The sequence below is a fragment of the Nilaparvata lugens genome, chromosome 10, assembly GCF_014356525.2.
Source record: "Nilaparvata lugens isolate BPH chromosome 10, ASM1435652v1, whole genome shotgun sequence".
Taxonomy (NCBI): Eukaryota; Metazoa; Arthropoda; class Insecta; order Hemiptera; family Delphacidae; genus Nilaparvata; species Nilaparvata lugens.
Genome location: NC_052513.1, coordinates 26,196,355 through 26,212,428, shown reverse-complemented (window position 1 = coordinate 26,212,428; position 16,074 = coordinate 26,196,355). Strand labels below are relative to the sequence as shown.

Sequence of the window (16,074 nt, the reverse complement as noted above, 5' to 3'; positions counted from 1 at the left end):
TGGGGCTTCGGGTAGCAGGTGTGAGACGAACTTGCTCAGAGACGTCTTCTGTTCCCGCTTTACCTTATAGGTTAGAACTTGGCTTTTATTCCTCTCGTTACTTTTTCCTTACCCTATTCACTTATTTTCTCCTGATTTATTCCAGTCTTCTCAACTATTCATGGTTTTTCTCAGTTCTTCAAACTTTTCTCTTCAGTCTATACAATGGCTATAAATATTCCAATATCCAGAACGTGATTTACTGACACCATCCTATATTTCTTCCAATGAAAATTAATATTCAATGTGCAAATAAGAAGTACGTAATCAATAGAAACAACTTGATATTGTCAAAACCGCTAATTTATTTAAACAATAAGAGACTGTTTCGGTTGTTACACCAGTATCAATCTCTACTTTACTAGAGTTTGATAACTTTCTGTGTAGTTGAGAAGTTGATATTATTGTAATTATTCATATTGAATGTAAAAGACTAATAAATTGTCAAAAAACACAGATTTATTGATAATTAGAAATACCGGTTTCGGTTATTACACCATTGTCAATCTCTGATAAACCTCTGTTTAATCTGATAAACCTCTCTAATCTCTGTCTATCAGAGATTGACAATGGTGTAATAACCGAAACCGGTCTTTCTAAGTATCAATAAATCTGTGTTTTCTTGACTTTTCATTCAAGAGTTTGATAATCTGATCTACTAGATATGATCTAATCTCATAGATATAAGTATACTAGAGATTGGTAATGGTGTAACAATTGAAATTTGTATCAATTTTTTTCCAAGTAAAGGATTGGTTTTGTCAATAACGAGTCGTTTCCATTCAATATGTACTTTTAAATATCACCCTCACCATATAAACATCTTCTTCACAGAAAGAAACACATTTTCTTTGATCTTGTAGTCGATCCATTGACGTAGTTTGTAGCTCTATTGTCTGCTAGATACTCTACTACTCTAGAAAATTCTATCTACGATTCAGGGACCTACTACTGTAGTGTGAATTTCATTCAGTGTACTACTATGTCTCTCGAGAATGTTCATCTCTACTAGCTAGTCTCATTGATAGGTAACCCTGGACTCTGCTGATTTACAAGTAGAGGGAGTACCTAGATTTATTCATAAATATGAAAATAAGTGAGAGATTGCATTTATTCAAATGCTTCAATTACGAAAAAAAAATAATCCGCTAATGAATTTATGATCATTGGTCCATTGTCAATATTTGCACTAGCGGTAATATTCGGGATGGTTGAGAGCATTATTTAATTTGTATTTTCGTTCAATGATTATTATTCATTTATAAAGCTTATTAGGTTCTTCAGTACAGTTTTCCTCTAAGGTTCAGAACTCTACTATTGATATATTCTATCTTCTAGCTAGATTAACTCCTTGATCCTTGAGCTCTTCAGAATCCACATCTCTAAAATCTTTCTCTGCAGTTCATGGTCCTTTTTTCTTTCTCTCTCTTTCTGTCTGTCTGTTATTCTCTCTCCAGCAGGTAGTTCAGATGCTGTTCAGATGGCTTACGCAATACAGTCTCATCCGATCCTTTGATGGCCACATACAGTCTGTGCATCAATTATCCACCTCTACCTCGTACGTTACTTGCACATTATACTTTCCTTCTATAGTCGGTAGGTAGCACTGTACTTACGGGTGAATACGCGTGCGGCTGCCGGATTGCCGCATTATTATCACAGTCTTTCTTTCTAATAGTGTCATTGGATTGACAGAGAAAAGGATTTTTCTTATAATCATTCTTCTTCACCTCCTGTTCCTCCTTCTCAATCATTTCTCATCCTCTTTCTCCCTCTCTAACGTTTCCTCCTTATCCTTCATCCTTTCTCTTAGACCTTCTCCTTCTTTTACGTCATTCCCCTTTAACCTCTTCTTTTCATTATTTTATTAGCTTTATATTTTTGTCCACCAACTTCAAAAATTTATCTTTTTCCTTCTCCTTCTCCTCCTCCTCCTCTTCCTTCTCATCAACCTCTCTCCTTCTCTCATCACCCTTCTCTTTCTCATTTTCTATTTTTGGTATATTTTTTATTTATATTTTTAATATTCTTCTTTTTCCCGCCTTCTCCTTCTCCTTTCCTTTCTTCTATTCTCTTTTTCTTCTCCTTGTCTCTCTTTTCATCACCCTCCTTCTCATCAACCTCTCTCCTCCTTCTCATCAACCTCTCTCCTCCCCTCAAACCCTAATACTTATCTTTCTTTTTTATATTTTTCCTTTGTTCATCTTTTTCTTCTTTTTTCCCCGCCTTCTCTTTCTCCTTTTTCTTCCTTCTATCGCTCACACACGAATCTTTTGCGATCAGCTTTACAAAAGTGACCTCTTATGGATTGCAGCGTTGTAGAGATTGACGGATAAATTGACGGTGGAGAGAGATGAAAAAGTCGTGTGGAAGAATATAGTGACAGGCAGAGATTGAGAAATAATAATTAGAGAAGTGTTTGTTTGGAAGAAATAATAAATACGTTTCATAGATATATTTAGTAATACTTCGATAGGTCTTAAATAAGGAATTATATAAAATCATGTACTTTTAAAAGCAGCCCCGAGCTTAATAGAAACCGGGAAAATGTGATTTATGCGGGAAAAGTATGGGGTTTCTAAAAGCTGATTTTGTGAACAACCTGCTGTAGCTGAAAATTTGAAGGAAATACAATAAAAATTTTGTTTTTGGTTGTACTTTATCCGTTTATATTTAATATCGGGGCACCGAGCTTCGCTCCGGAGTACAAAAGCATAGAAGCATAGTTTATATTTATTTATTGATACCCAGAACAAAATTCTTTCAATTGATTGGGGAAGGACCAACAGGCACAGCCCAAAACTGTTTCTTCCTCGAATTTTGTTGTATACACTATAAATACGGTAGTCCAAAAAGTAGGTTATGTTCCATACACTTTTGAATTCCAATATTTTCAGTCCAAACATTTGAAAACAGAAAAGTTCGAATTCAGATTTTTTACAAACCAAATTTAATAACACTCACTATTCACTTAAAACTGTAAAATAATGATCAACTTTGATCATTTTGATGTAGGTACTTTGATTTAAATTTTAAAAAAAATGATTAAAATTGTTATTGTTGGTCATGTCAACAAATCAGATAAGTTGATCAAGTCGGTTTATCTATAATTGCCAGATAATACTTCTCATGAGATCCGCTGATTGATTTGAAATAGTTCAACAGCTGAATATAATATTCTCTCTCTCTCCCACACAGGCACTCGCTACTTCTGTTATCGACAGACGACGAAATTATCATCTGTTTTTCCAAGGATGAATAATTATTATCCTTTTCATGTCCTTCAGCGAGTTTTCCCAGGGATGAGACCTAGTGCAATCGAATTTTTATATCATAAACCTTCTATGTTCCAAATTTCGTGAAAATCGTTAGAGCCGTTTTCGAGATCCGTTGGACATGAATAAATACCCAAATAAAGAAATAACCATATAAATGTATACATAAATTGCTCGCTTAATATAATAGGTGTAGTTGAGAAGTTGATATTGTGGTAATTATTCATATTGAATGAAAAAGACTAAGAAATTGTCAAAAAACCACTGATTTATTGATAATTAGAAAGACCGGTTTCGGTTATTACACCATTGTCAATCTCTGATAAACTCTGAGTTTATAATTAAACTTTGTAATTATCAATAAATCAGTGGTTTTTTGACAATTTCTTAGTCTTTTTCATTCAATAATATAATAGGATTGCAGTAGAAACTTAGCATTGGAGTAAAAGCTCTCCTCCAATAGTGAGGTTCGACTACTCTCATTCCAAGTATTCGATATTTCTCAACAGAACAGTATCCAGTCCAAAGTACATTTTCCATATAAAATTTGAATTTTCCGGTGATTTCTCTTGCAATTGTACGGATTGTTGATATTTTCATTGAGATGTATGTTTCTGTTCCACCCAGCAAATATCTACAGCCTGGTTGTGTTGGTTTGAAAAATTAAGAAGCGATTAACTTGTTCTGAAGCTGCTCAATTCGAAAGTAGTACATATTTATTTTATATCACGATTTCAGCCAATGTAATTACACTTTACTAAAATCTCTATTGTCCTAAAAATTATATCTCTAGGCTTTCCCACTTTCAATCGAATCTTTTCTCTAACTCTGCCAATAATTTTATGCTGCAAATCCTCTCTAAAACAATTATTATAAACGATTATTGCACTATTCTTCACCATTTTCAGGTAAAACCTGTTGCCAACTATCACTCGTGCAGCAATACCTTTCACTGCATGACACACTGAAACCTTTAAACGTTAATGTATTCTAGTTTCTCACTTCTCGCATGCATCTTCCGTTGCAGCATCCCACTGATGTAACATTATTTATTGCATTTATTATGGCCGATAATTATCAGTTCGTGTGGGAGGATAGTTGACGATAGATAGATGCTATTTATAGGCGGGCCATGTATCACCATAATAAACCTTATAAATTTAGATACGATAAATGTAGTCTTCATGTAGATACACCTTTCAACTTGTATATTTAATATTAGCCTATTATAATGGATTCGTGAATAATATAATGGATATGTGAATAAATACTTGAAGTTATATAGTAGTAACGATGAGTATATGCCTATACTAAGTTTTAACGTTCTGTCTTTGTCTGTACGTACAATGTAAAAACTGTATTTACATAATATCATAGAGAAACAATAGCGTAAGTAGATATCCCATGGTATAGGGCGTTTATGTCGGAAGTTTTACTGTTATCTCAAGCCTATAGTCCACGTAGTTCTTTCCCGTGAAGCTTCATGAGGCTGGTAGTCTCTCAAAACATTAAAAATCAACAATAATCGACAGTAAACGGCTTGAGATAACAGTGAAAAGTAGTGGAGTTTTGAGAGAGCTGCCTATCCAATAGAAATCGAGGGGTGTGGCCTCCCCCCTCCACCCCCCCAGCCCCAGTCGGCCATTTTGGCCCCGCCCCCAGCCAATAGGAATGACAATATTGATCTGACAATATTGAAGGCATACCGCAACCGAATGATATCGACACTCATTCACTGATAATTTTTGATGATTTGAATGTTACACGTGTGCCGCAAATACGTAATTTTTTCACAATGGGCAGACACAAAAGCATAGTTTTATTTCAATTTTCACTGAGTGTAAACCAGATGCTGGTAAATATCGTAATTGTCTTGGTAAGTATATTGATCCAAGTGTGTATAGCAGCAGCACCAATTGACATGTGTCAATTCTCATCATTTGTTGTTGAGCCAGTGTAGGTGAAAGAACTAATTATCGTTCTACTACTAGCAATATGCGTAAAATTAAATTAAAAAGAAAAAAACAAAGAGGAGGGCGGCGAGGACGAAGACTAGTGCAACGTGATCATCATCGTCATACTAGTAAAGTAATTGACAGGATAAAAGGTTTGCGTAAGTCAATTATTAATAAACATAGATCATTAACTAGTATGATTAGGGAAAATGATTCGATTAGACAAAAATCATTAGAGCCAATTATCAATCCACTAAAACAATTGAAAGATACACTTGTACAACATGCACACACTAGTAGCAGCAGCAGACTTAAAGAAGAATCAGAGGACGATGAGGAGGAGGAGGAGGAGGAGGAGGAGGAGGAGGAGGAGGAGGAGAAAGATACGGCCAAGGAAATGGATGTGGATGAGGGTTTGAATAGATCTAATGTAAGTGATATTTTGAATAAAACAACAATAACAGTGGATTTTATTGATGAGTATATACGTGAATTTCATAATGAAAAAATGAATAATTGTATATCTTATGGTATATGTTATGATAGTAAAGTAGATGAATACTATATGGGTGTAAAGGATATTAGTATTGCCAATGGTTATTTAATTATCGACAATAATAATAAGTATCGTTTAACAGTTGGTTTGTGTGAACTTCTATTTAAAAAACAGCCTGACCAGAAACTGTACACAGAACGTGATTTAAGAAAATATCGTAATATATTGCAGCTTACCGCTGCTCATTTAGATAGACGCGGTTATGTAAAGAGAAATACAGGCTATAAATCACAAATTATTCAATCTTTATTTCCATCGAGTAGTAGTAGGAAAAGAAAAAGATCTAGGATTGATGATGCAGCGGCAGCGGCAGCTGTTAGCGGTATGGGTTTTATAAGAAATGAATCTACTAGTCGACAGTATGTCTACTGGGATAATCCAAATGAACTGATAGACAGATTAGATATTCTGCTTTCATCACAGCAGGCGGGAAATAGATCACATTCAGTTGAAATAGCTTCTATTATTGAAGAACTGAAAGAAAGTGGTATTATATTAGGTGGCAATGTTGCTGCTGCTGCTTTTAGTCGTTAGTATGTGTTTAACACTTGACAAGAATAGAGATGTCGGGCAGTAGCGCCGCCGCCACTGCAGTGAGTAGTACAATAGATCGATTTGGTAGGACACATCATGTGTTTAATACAACAGCACCATTAAACAGTGGTTGTGAATCATCAGCAGCAGCAGCAACATCATCATCATCATTAGTGGCAGCAAGTAGAGAATATTTAGACAGTAAACTACTTGAATTATCATCAAATATATTCAATAAACTTCAGTCTGATCCATTGTCGCCGCTAGTTAACAGAGAATACTTGGACAGTAAATTGCTTGAAATATCATCAAATATATTCAATAAACTTCAGTCTGATCCATTGTCGCCGCTAGTTAACAGAGAATACCTGGACAGTAAATTGCTTGAAATATCATCAAATATATTCAATAAACTTCAGTCTGATCCATTGTCGCCGCTAGTTAACAGAGAATACTTGGACAGTAAATTGCTTGAAATATCATCAAATATATTCACTAAACTACAGTCTGATCCATTGTGGTCGCCGTCGCTAGTTAACAGAGAATATTTGGATAGTAAATTAAAGGAAGTTTCAACTAGTATTATACAAAAACTACAGACTGATCAATCATCACCGCTAGTTAACAAAGAATACTTGGACAGTAAATTGCTTGAAATATCAACAAATATATTCACTAAATTGCAAACTGAATCGTCTGATTTAGTAGATAGGAAATATTTAGACAGCAAATTACTTGCAATATCAACTAGTATATTCCAAAAACTACAGTCTGATTTAATTACTAAAAAAGTGTTTGAAAGTAAATTGCATTCAATGTCTGATATATTGAAGGAGATAGCACAACAAAAACAGTATTTCGATTCACAATTGAAAACATTGTCTAAATCAATTAGTGATGATATTGAGCTAAAGTATGTTAGTAGGTCGTTGTTTGATCAGAAATCAGACGAATTGAAGACATTATGTGAACAACAAAGTAAAAACAATAGTTTAAAACATGTTGATACAGATTTGCTAGAAACTAAATTGAAAGAATTAAAAGACAATCTAATTGCACAAAATAAACTTAACTTTATTAACAGGCAAGATTATAATTTGAAAGTAGTTAATCTAGAATCAACATTCAATATTATGTTGGCTGATGTGCAAAAGAAACTTGATGAAAAAAATTCAGCTTCTCACCAAAAGCTAAAAGATGACATTATGCAGATGATTATGAAAGGTGAAGATTTTCAGAAATATTTAAATGAACAGTTGTTCAACTTTTCATACTATTTGATTGCACAATATGTAAAAAAGAGGTACATCTTTGACATGAGTGAAGCTGTACAACATAATTTGAATTCTGATCAGGTGCAAGAGTTGTTTTTGAAAAGAATGTTCAGTGATAGGCGACCAAGTGATGCAGGAAAAAAAAGAAAAAAATATGACTGGGAAATAGATTAGTAGTGTGGTTTGAGAGTTTAGATATCTGTGATTTTAAAGATTTTAAATGTGGGGATATTTTTAATATGCAAATTAAGCAGGTGTTAACTGGGGCAGCAGATGTCAGTTAACACCTGCTACAACAAAGATGGCCGCCGCCGCTGGGGAACCGTTGGGGACACCTGCTTCCTATTGGTGGGGGCACTATGGAAGGGGGACGCCATTTTGAACACACCCATGCTGGGGTAGGGGAGATGGACACCTGCTACAATGGCCTCTTCCTATTGGTTGGGGTGGTGGGGGCACGACGCCATTTTGAACACGCCCCTTGCTTCCTATTGGCTGGGGGCGGGGACAAAATGGCCGACTGGGGCTGGGGGGGTGGAGGGGGCAGTACCAAAATGGCTGACTAGGGCAGGGGGGGTGGAGGGGGAATGGCTGACTAGGGCAGGGGGGGTGGAGGGGGGCGTGGCCACGCCCCTTCATTCCTATTGGCTGGGGGCGGGGCCAAAATGGCCGACTGGGGCAGGGGGGGTGGAGGGGGGAGGCCACACCCCTCGATTTCTATTGGATAGGCAGCTCTCTCAAAACTCCACTACTGTGAAAGTTGCGACATAAACGCCCTATATACCATGGGATATCTACTTACACTATTGTTTCTCTATGATAATATTATGACGAAGATGATGCTACTTATGTTCTGTTTATCAAATCTATAATATGATATTATCATCTTGTCATAGAATGCTTTTCTCGTGTGTCGGTATTATAATTATAAAGTCCAGAGTATTTTGTACATATTATTCAAAATTATAGGGATTATAAGATATCTATGGGATATGGGATTATGGGATATCTACTTACACTATTGTTTCTCTATGATAATATTATCACGAAGATGATGCTACTTATGTTCTGTTTATCAAATCTATATCATCTTGTCATAGAATGATTTTTCGTGTGTCGGTATTATAATTATAAAGTCCAGTGTATTTTGTACATATTATTCAAAATTATAGGGATTATAAGAAATATAGGGATAACATATATTTATAAGGATAATATTGTGTAAGAGGAAGATCTGCTTATTTACTTTTGTCAGTAGTGGTTGAATAGGGAGCATCAATGTTGAACATAAAGGATAGCTGACGGTTGAAAGTGAATTTCAATATGGGAGTATTTTTATTGCGGCGCTTTGTGCATTGTCAATGTGATTTACGAGGGAATTTATTTGCGTGGGAGGGATTTTTCTTATTTTTTATGGTGTCGGCAACAAGCGAGACAGCCTGGAGCCAGCTACCGCTATGCTATGCCGTGTTGGAGGATGAGAACTGCGCAGTCGTGATACGGCCGTAAATAACGGTGTAGTAGGAAGATACGAGTCTTGCATATGCAAGGTGATGATGAGACTCTGTGGTGGTATACTGTACATGAATTTGTGTTGTACGATTGATTGAAATGAGAATGTAGAATACAGGCTTGATGAGAAGATTGACAACAGAAATGCAGATAAGAGAAGCTATTTGGCATGTACAGTTTACACCTCATCTTTTTTGGTGTAGACTGTAGTGGATGATTTTGGATAATATACTGTACAGTACAACTAAACATGTAAATGCTCATGAACAAGGATTGATATGAGAATGTGGATCGAATTTTGATTTTAAGACGAGCTTAGATTATATATTTTAGAACAACTTTTTAGGCGTGAAGGTGGGTTCAAAATCAAACAACAATCTATTACAGTATCCATAAATTTGTGTTGAACTGAGATAGATATATTGATAATATAATGAGAATGTGCAGTAAGGCTCGATTACCACTGGGAAACCAACGAGAATAATTTTCACAGCTCATTGAACCAAATCTCTGTTACAGACACCACTGGTTGCTACTTGCTCAGACACCGGTGTCCTTTTTGGTAAAATTATAAAAATAGTCTATGAGTATAATTATTCCAGTCTTGTTGTTTTTTCATGTCAAACAATACAAAAAGTAACCCCCGACTTGGTGTAATACGTATAAGATAGGGAATCAATACAATATATTTCAATTCAGGAACTACATCGATTTAGAGTATAGTCTTGTAGTTCGACTTAAAAATCTCATAGGCTATATTAATTAAGCATTTTAGGTCTATCCTAGGATATTAGTAAAATATACCAAATATGTTCTTTTCTCTATTATTTTCTGTAGGTGTCTGCATGAAAATTACAGTGGCACATTTGATTCCAATAGGACTCCATCACTCCAGCTAGAATGATAATATACTCTGTAATACATTGCTAAAGCGAGAGGCCTTCTCTCACCGAAATGTTTGACCTTATATTATGTTAGATTGTGTTATACATGGCATAGCGGTGCTCTTTCGATGTAGTTCATGTCTCATCTCGATTGGTAATTAATATTGATATTGTTGTGTACAAAAAATGATGCTTTGAAATTGTTTTATGCACACCGGCTTTATTATCAAACCTTCAAAATTGATCATTGATTTCTTCCGGATTATTCTTGGAGTAAACAGAAATTTGGAGACAATCTAAAAATTTGGACTATATTTTTCAAATTTGTGTTAGAAATAGTAAAGGCTATGCCTGTTTCTTCTTCCACTACGTATTTTTGTCATGATTTCTCTCTGAGATTTAGCTCTGTGCTCTTTTACTCTGATATCTGTCACAGATCATTCATTTCTGACACAAATCTTCAAAATGACACCATATCTCCAACCTAACCATATCAGCAACTGCAACGCAACAACCGTTCCGTATCATGGGAAGCAACAGAGCACTCCTGTTTCGGCGGCACGTTTCTCAGCCGGCATGAGCCTGTTTTGGGAACCGTTCCTCAGTGTAACGGAGCGAGGGAGTCGGAAAGGTGTAGGTGGACAAAAATATCGCCGGGCTACGCGCGTTATCCAAGTCCACCCACCTTCTCAATTTATCTAGTTATCATCCCTGTTATCTGTAAAGTTGAATTTGTTTATAAATACGAGAATAATTTTATCGTAGAATAATTTCGTCAAGGACAGTGCTGTGACTTTAGTGGGTTTTGTGTGCAGTGGTTGATTGTGAATATTATTGGGGTGGTTGTTAACCGGTGTTGGAGAATTGGACATCCCCAATTTTTTGGCCGCCCCCGGCACTAATGTTGTACGTGTTGCCACCTCCGGCCCCCTCATGGCCACCTGTCAGTGTGGCGCGGCCCCCACAGCCCCGCTCCAAAAAGAAGGTAGGCATTCAGAGTGGAAACTTGAAATTTGTTTATTTTCAATCAATTAGTCCCTTCATAAAGGGTTTCCATTGCTTAGTTACTGCATAATCTGTGACTTCTGGTTTGTGATGTGGTTACAAGATTCATATTCAGATTGCTTTATTCATGTGTTTAACAAAACAAAAGTCAACCCATGTTCCAGTGTTAAAAATAATTACCAGTGAAAGTAAAATACAATGATGACACATATTAACCTACAGACTGTAAAGTTTTACAATAATATTAAGCAAAGAAATATGCGATCAGATAGTGACAGAGTCTGCTGCTTTGGAAGGGAAATGCCTGTATTTTGTCTTAATTGAGGGTGTTATTCTTCATGCAGTAAACAGTTCAGATAAATGGACGAAAATAATTATTGTACACTGTATAGTTTTCTAAATGAGCATGGTTGTGAATGACTCATCAACTGAGAATGTGTCTTCAAAATAATAATAATATTGTCAATTACTGATGACTAATCAGATCAGAAATTCTAATCAGAATAATTCAAATCCTCATGATAATTATCAGGGGATAATTGAGTTCAGTTTTAAAGTAGATTTCCATTCACTTAATTTTCTGGAGTTTTCTGAGATAATTTTGAAGAAGTAGTATGTATTTAAGTATCCTTTAAATGTTTTCTTTAAACCTATTCCTCATATAAAGAGAAATAACTCACAATGATATAAATTCAGTAGTTTTATAAAAGGTTGATTAATCATTGACAACTTCTGTAAAGCACTGAAAGTTTCATTCGAAAATAATTTATTATTTTATTTCAATAATAGATTCTATCCTTGTTACATTGATAATTCTAATTGAAATTGAATTAATTAAAGAAAGAATATGAAAGTGAATTTAAATATAGCTCCTCCTGTTAGAATACATTTTATTATATAAAATTTAGAAATAACTCGTGTCTCCAATCTGCTGAATTTTTCAAATAATTAAATACCAAGTATTTATAGTAACATTACTCATTCATGTCTATTTGAGTAGGTTAGTAAACCATTCAGTGAAATTCGGGTTCCAATATCAATGCATCTTGAAATTGAACATAGACATTGTCCCATTCATAAACAATCAATTCCATTCACAGCCAGTTCAATAGTATTGAGAGGTGCAGAGGCCCAGCCATGTAACAAATGAACTGTTCCACAATGCCAGCAGAATACAATGGCAGGAATAGGAACTCCACAACTTCCGTAATTCAAGATTCGAATCTATTGTTTGCTATGAATGATGCAAATCTAATTTCGGAAGTAAATGTGTGCGGTATGTCTGTAAATGAATGGAGAATTTCGGCAATGCCTTGTAGAATTTGAAAATTAAAATTTGGATATTATGATTGCCTTGCTCCTCTTACAACGTGAATAATGTAGGCTTTCCCAAGGACCAATTAAATTGATAGGAATATTTCGAAAACAATTCTTTGTTGATCAGCATGGTGGAAGTTTATGCATTATCAGTTTTAGTGTTAGTGTATTCCAAGAGATTTAACGTAAATTTCATTAACTCTTTCATGTATGTGTTCATAGATTTTCGTCACAATTCTGTTAAATGTATTCAAAATTAATTTGCTCATGTTTCATCAATAAAATAACACATCAATAAAATAACCTATTTTTAGTCTAATTTTCAGACAAGAATCCAAAATAAGAATAATAAATAAATTTATTTCTTTAAAAAAAATACAAACAAGCAATTAAAAACATGAAAAGTACAAAATATCTAAAATACAATATAATAGGTTTATAAAAAAATATGGAATTTAATTCTATTGGAAATCAACCTACTCAACTATGGGAAACCCATGTACCAGAAACCATTCAATAGTATAATATTCAGAATAGAATCGTCATTCTTATATTAATACATAGGTATATTATATTTATTTCATTGATTATTGATTTGGGATTTATATAACAAATTAGAAGATATTGAATATCAATATTTCAAAATAATACATTTTATCGGTTCAGAAGCCCAAACAATAATGTCAGTTACCAGTTCTATGAACTATAGATTTTAGGTGTTTTAGAACCTAGAAATCAAAATAATAATGAAGTTTTATGCTGATCTATTGAAAATTCACGCAGAACTTCATATATATTTGATTATTACTTGAATTTGATTATGTAGTCCATGAAATTTAACGTGATCCAGTTAGCTTACTGAAATTTATACATGTTTGTTGTATTGGAAAAATACAGTTGATTGTTGTGGAGTTATGTCGACCACTTTTATTTATTCAAATCAACATGCTTTTCAACATAAGTGAAAGTGACTTTAGATACATTTGTGAATCACCCTGGAGTCTAATCATTGACACGTTGTTATTGATTTAATGGAAATACTGATCTATTGTATCATATTTATGTAACTTGTTACATGAATTGAGGCGCCAATGAAATTTAAGCATATTTATTCAATGATATCAATGCCAGCTCTAGAAGTCAATGTCAACAGTTGAATTTCTCGGCCTCTTTGAGAAAGATTGTACTAGTTTATTGATTCAAGACTAGTCTTTGGTCTCAATAATAGCTCTGATATCCAAATGTCGCACATAAGTCTAATAATACTTTGACTCAATTATATTTTTCTCAAGACTGTGAAGAAAATAATTAATAAATTGAACGTTTTTGCGAAAATGGTGACATTTCTGCGAAGCTCTTATCTTTTTTCTACTAATCATTTAATTTCTTAAGAAATTTTCAAAAAAATAGCATTTTTCCTCTTTATTCAATCTTGATTTATTCAAGCTAGGACTTAATTAAATTAACAAATATAGTGGGATGAAACATTTCTCTCGGTACCAAAAGAATACTAGAAAGGGTCTTATGTAGGTATTTATTTTTATTTTTTATTCATTTATTTCACTAACGAACATAATACAAATAACAAAGAAATATCACCAAATTTGACAAGTTTCCATTAGTTCGGGTTCATCTAAGCATTTTGACAGTCAGAAACATTAACGAGTGTTTTTACTTTCCTTGCCCTATTACCATAGGTAAGGAAAGTATTGCTTTCCAAAAAAAATTAAGGTACTCTAATTTCAAGTTTTCTATACGTTTTAAGGTCCCCTGAGTACAAAAACATGATTTTTGGGTGTTGGTCTGTGTATGTGTGTGTGTGTATGTCTGTGAACACGATAACTCCATTCCTAATCAAACGATTGACTTGAAATTCTAAACTTAAGGTCCTTATACCATGAGGATCCGATAATAAGAAATTCAATTCAAGATGGCGGATAATTACTAAAAAACCATGTTTTTCACAGTTTTCTCTAAAACGGCTCTAACGATTTTCTTCAAACTCATACCATGGATAGCTATTTATAAGCCTTATCAACTGACATGAGTCTCATTTCAGGGAAAATTGCAGGAGCTCCGTAATATTCTTGAGAAAAATGGCGGATAATCACTAAAAAACCAAGTTTTTCACGGTTTTCTCGAAAACGGCTCAAACGATTTTCTTCAAATTCATACCATGGATAGCTATTTATGAGCCCTATCAACTGACATGAGTCTCATTTCTGGGAAAATTGCAGGAGCTCCGTAATATTCTTGAGAAAAATGGCGGATAATTACTAAAAAAACCATGTTTTTCACGATTTTCTCAAAAATGACTGGACCGATTTTTTTCAAATTCACACCCTGTATAGTCATTTATCAACTCTATCAACTGGCATGAGTCTCCTTCCTGGGAAACTAATGGGGGGTCCACCCCATCCTTGGGAAATGGACTTTGTAACCTCCTTCTCATGCATGAGGTAGGTAGGTAGGTAGAGCAGTTCATAAAAAGAACACATAGTCGAGATATTTCATCTGTAGAACAGCTGTTTTGACTACTTTTAAGGAAATAATCGAATTTCACAATCTACACAAAGGAAAAAGTACTCTGAGAACAATTTATTATGATACAATATACAGTAGTCTGATCCTAGTTTCAAATATGTTGCCGCCAATCGTCATTATGTTATTCCCTTAAATTATTCTCGTTTACAGTGTACAGTGTTTAACAGATACAGTGTACAGTTCAATGAACAAGGAAAGTTGTGTGAGTGTACTATACCAGATTTTTTTGTATTTATAGTCTAGTATGACTCATAATATCGGGGCACCGAGCTTCGCCAATACCTACTATTACTTCTATTACTAAGTATCGGGGCACCGAGCTTCACTCGTTATTCTCTTTTATTGATAAACAGAAAACAATTTCTCTAAAATGATCGTGTTTATATTTCACAGCTGGCTATACTTCAGCTTATGAATTTCGGGGATGCGATATTTTGATTTTTCACATACTCACTCGCTCGCTCACTTTTTTACTATCCACTGACGACGAAAGTCTCAGCTGTTTCAGCCAAGGATAAATTATCCTTTTAATGTCGTTCAGCGAGTATTCCCAAGGATGAGACCTAGTGCAATCGAATTTCTATATCATAAACCTATTATGTTCCAAATTACGTGAAAATCATTAGAGCCATTTTCGAGATCCGTTGAACATAAATATATATCAATATAACCACATAACCAGATAACCATATAAATATATACATATACAGAAATTGTTCGCTTAATATAATAGGATAGTAGGTATTGGCTTCGCTCGTTATTTTTATTTATTGATTAATAGAACACAATTCTCTAAAAATGATCGTGTTTATATTTCACAGCTGGCTATACGTCAGCTTATGAATTTCGGAGATGCGATATTTTGATTTTCCACAGAATCACTGGCTCACTTTTTACTATCCACAGACGACGAAAGTCTCAGCTGCTTCAGCCAAGGATGAATTATCCTTTTAATGTCGTTCAGCGAGTTTTCCCAAGGATGACACCTAGTGCAATCGAATTTTTATATCATAAACCTACTATGTTCCAAATTTCGTGAAAATCGTTAGAGCTGTTTTCGAGATCCGTTGAACATTAATAACCAGATATAAATATAAATAACCAGATATAAATATAAATAACCAGATATAAATATACAGAAATTTCTCGCTTAATATTATAATAGGAATATCGGGGGAT

General features: G+C 34.4%; 1 protein-coding gene across 6 annotated transcripts in view; it reads left to right on the top strand.

The window, feature by feature from the left end:
- LOC111061728 (protein phosphatase Slingshot) overlaps nt 1-16,074 on the top strand; it is a 221,968-nt gene that overhangs the window by 19,398 nt on the left and 186,496 nt on the right. Inside the window, exon 1 of one of the 6 annotated variants that reach the window (XM_039437057.1) lies at nt 10,629-11,014. The exons of the other annotated variants lie outside the window; for them this stretch is intronic. Within the exon in view, the coding sequence (XP_039292991.1) occupies nt 10,931-11,014 (84 nt within the window). The 5' untranslated portion in view covers nt 10,629-10,930. Of the gene's footprint in view, nt 1-10,628; nt 11,015-16,074 lie in introns of those variants that run through there. 6 annotated transcript variants of the gene reach the window in all.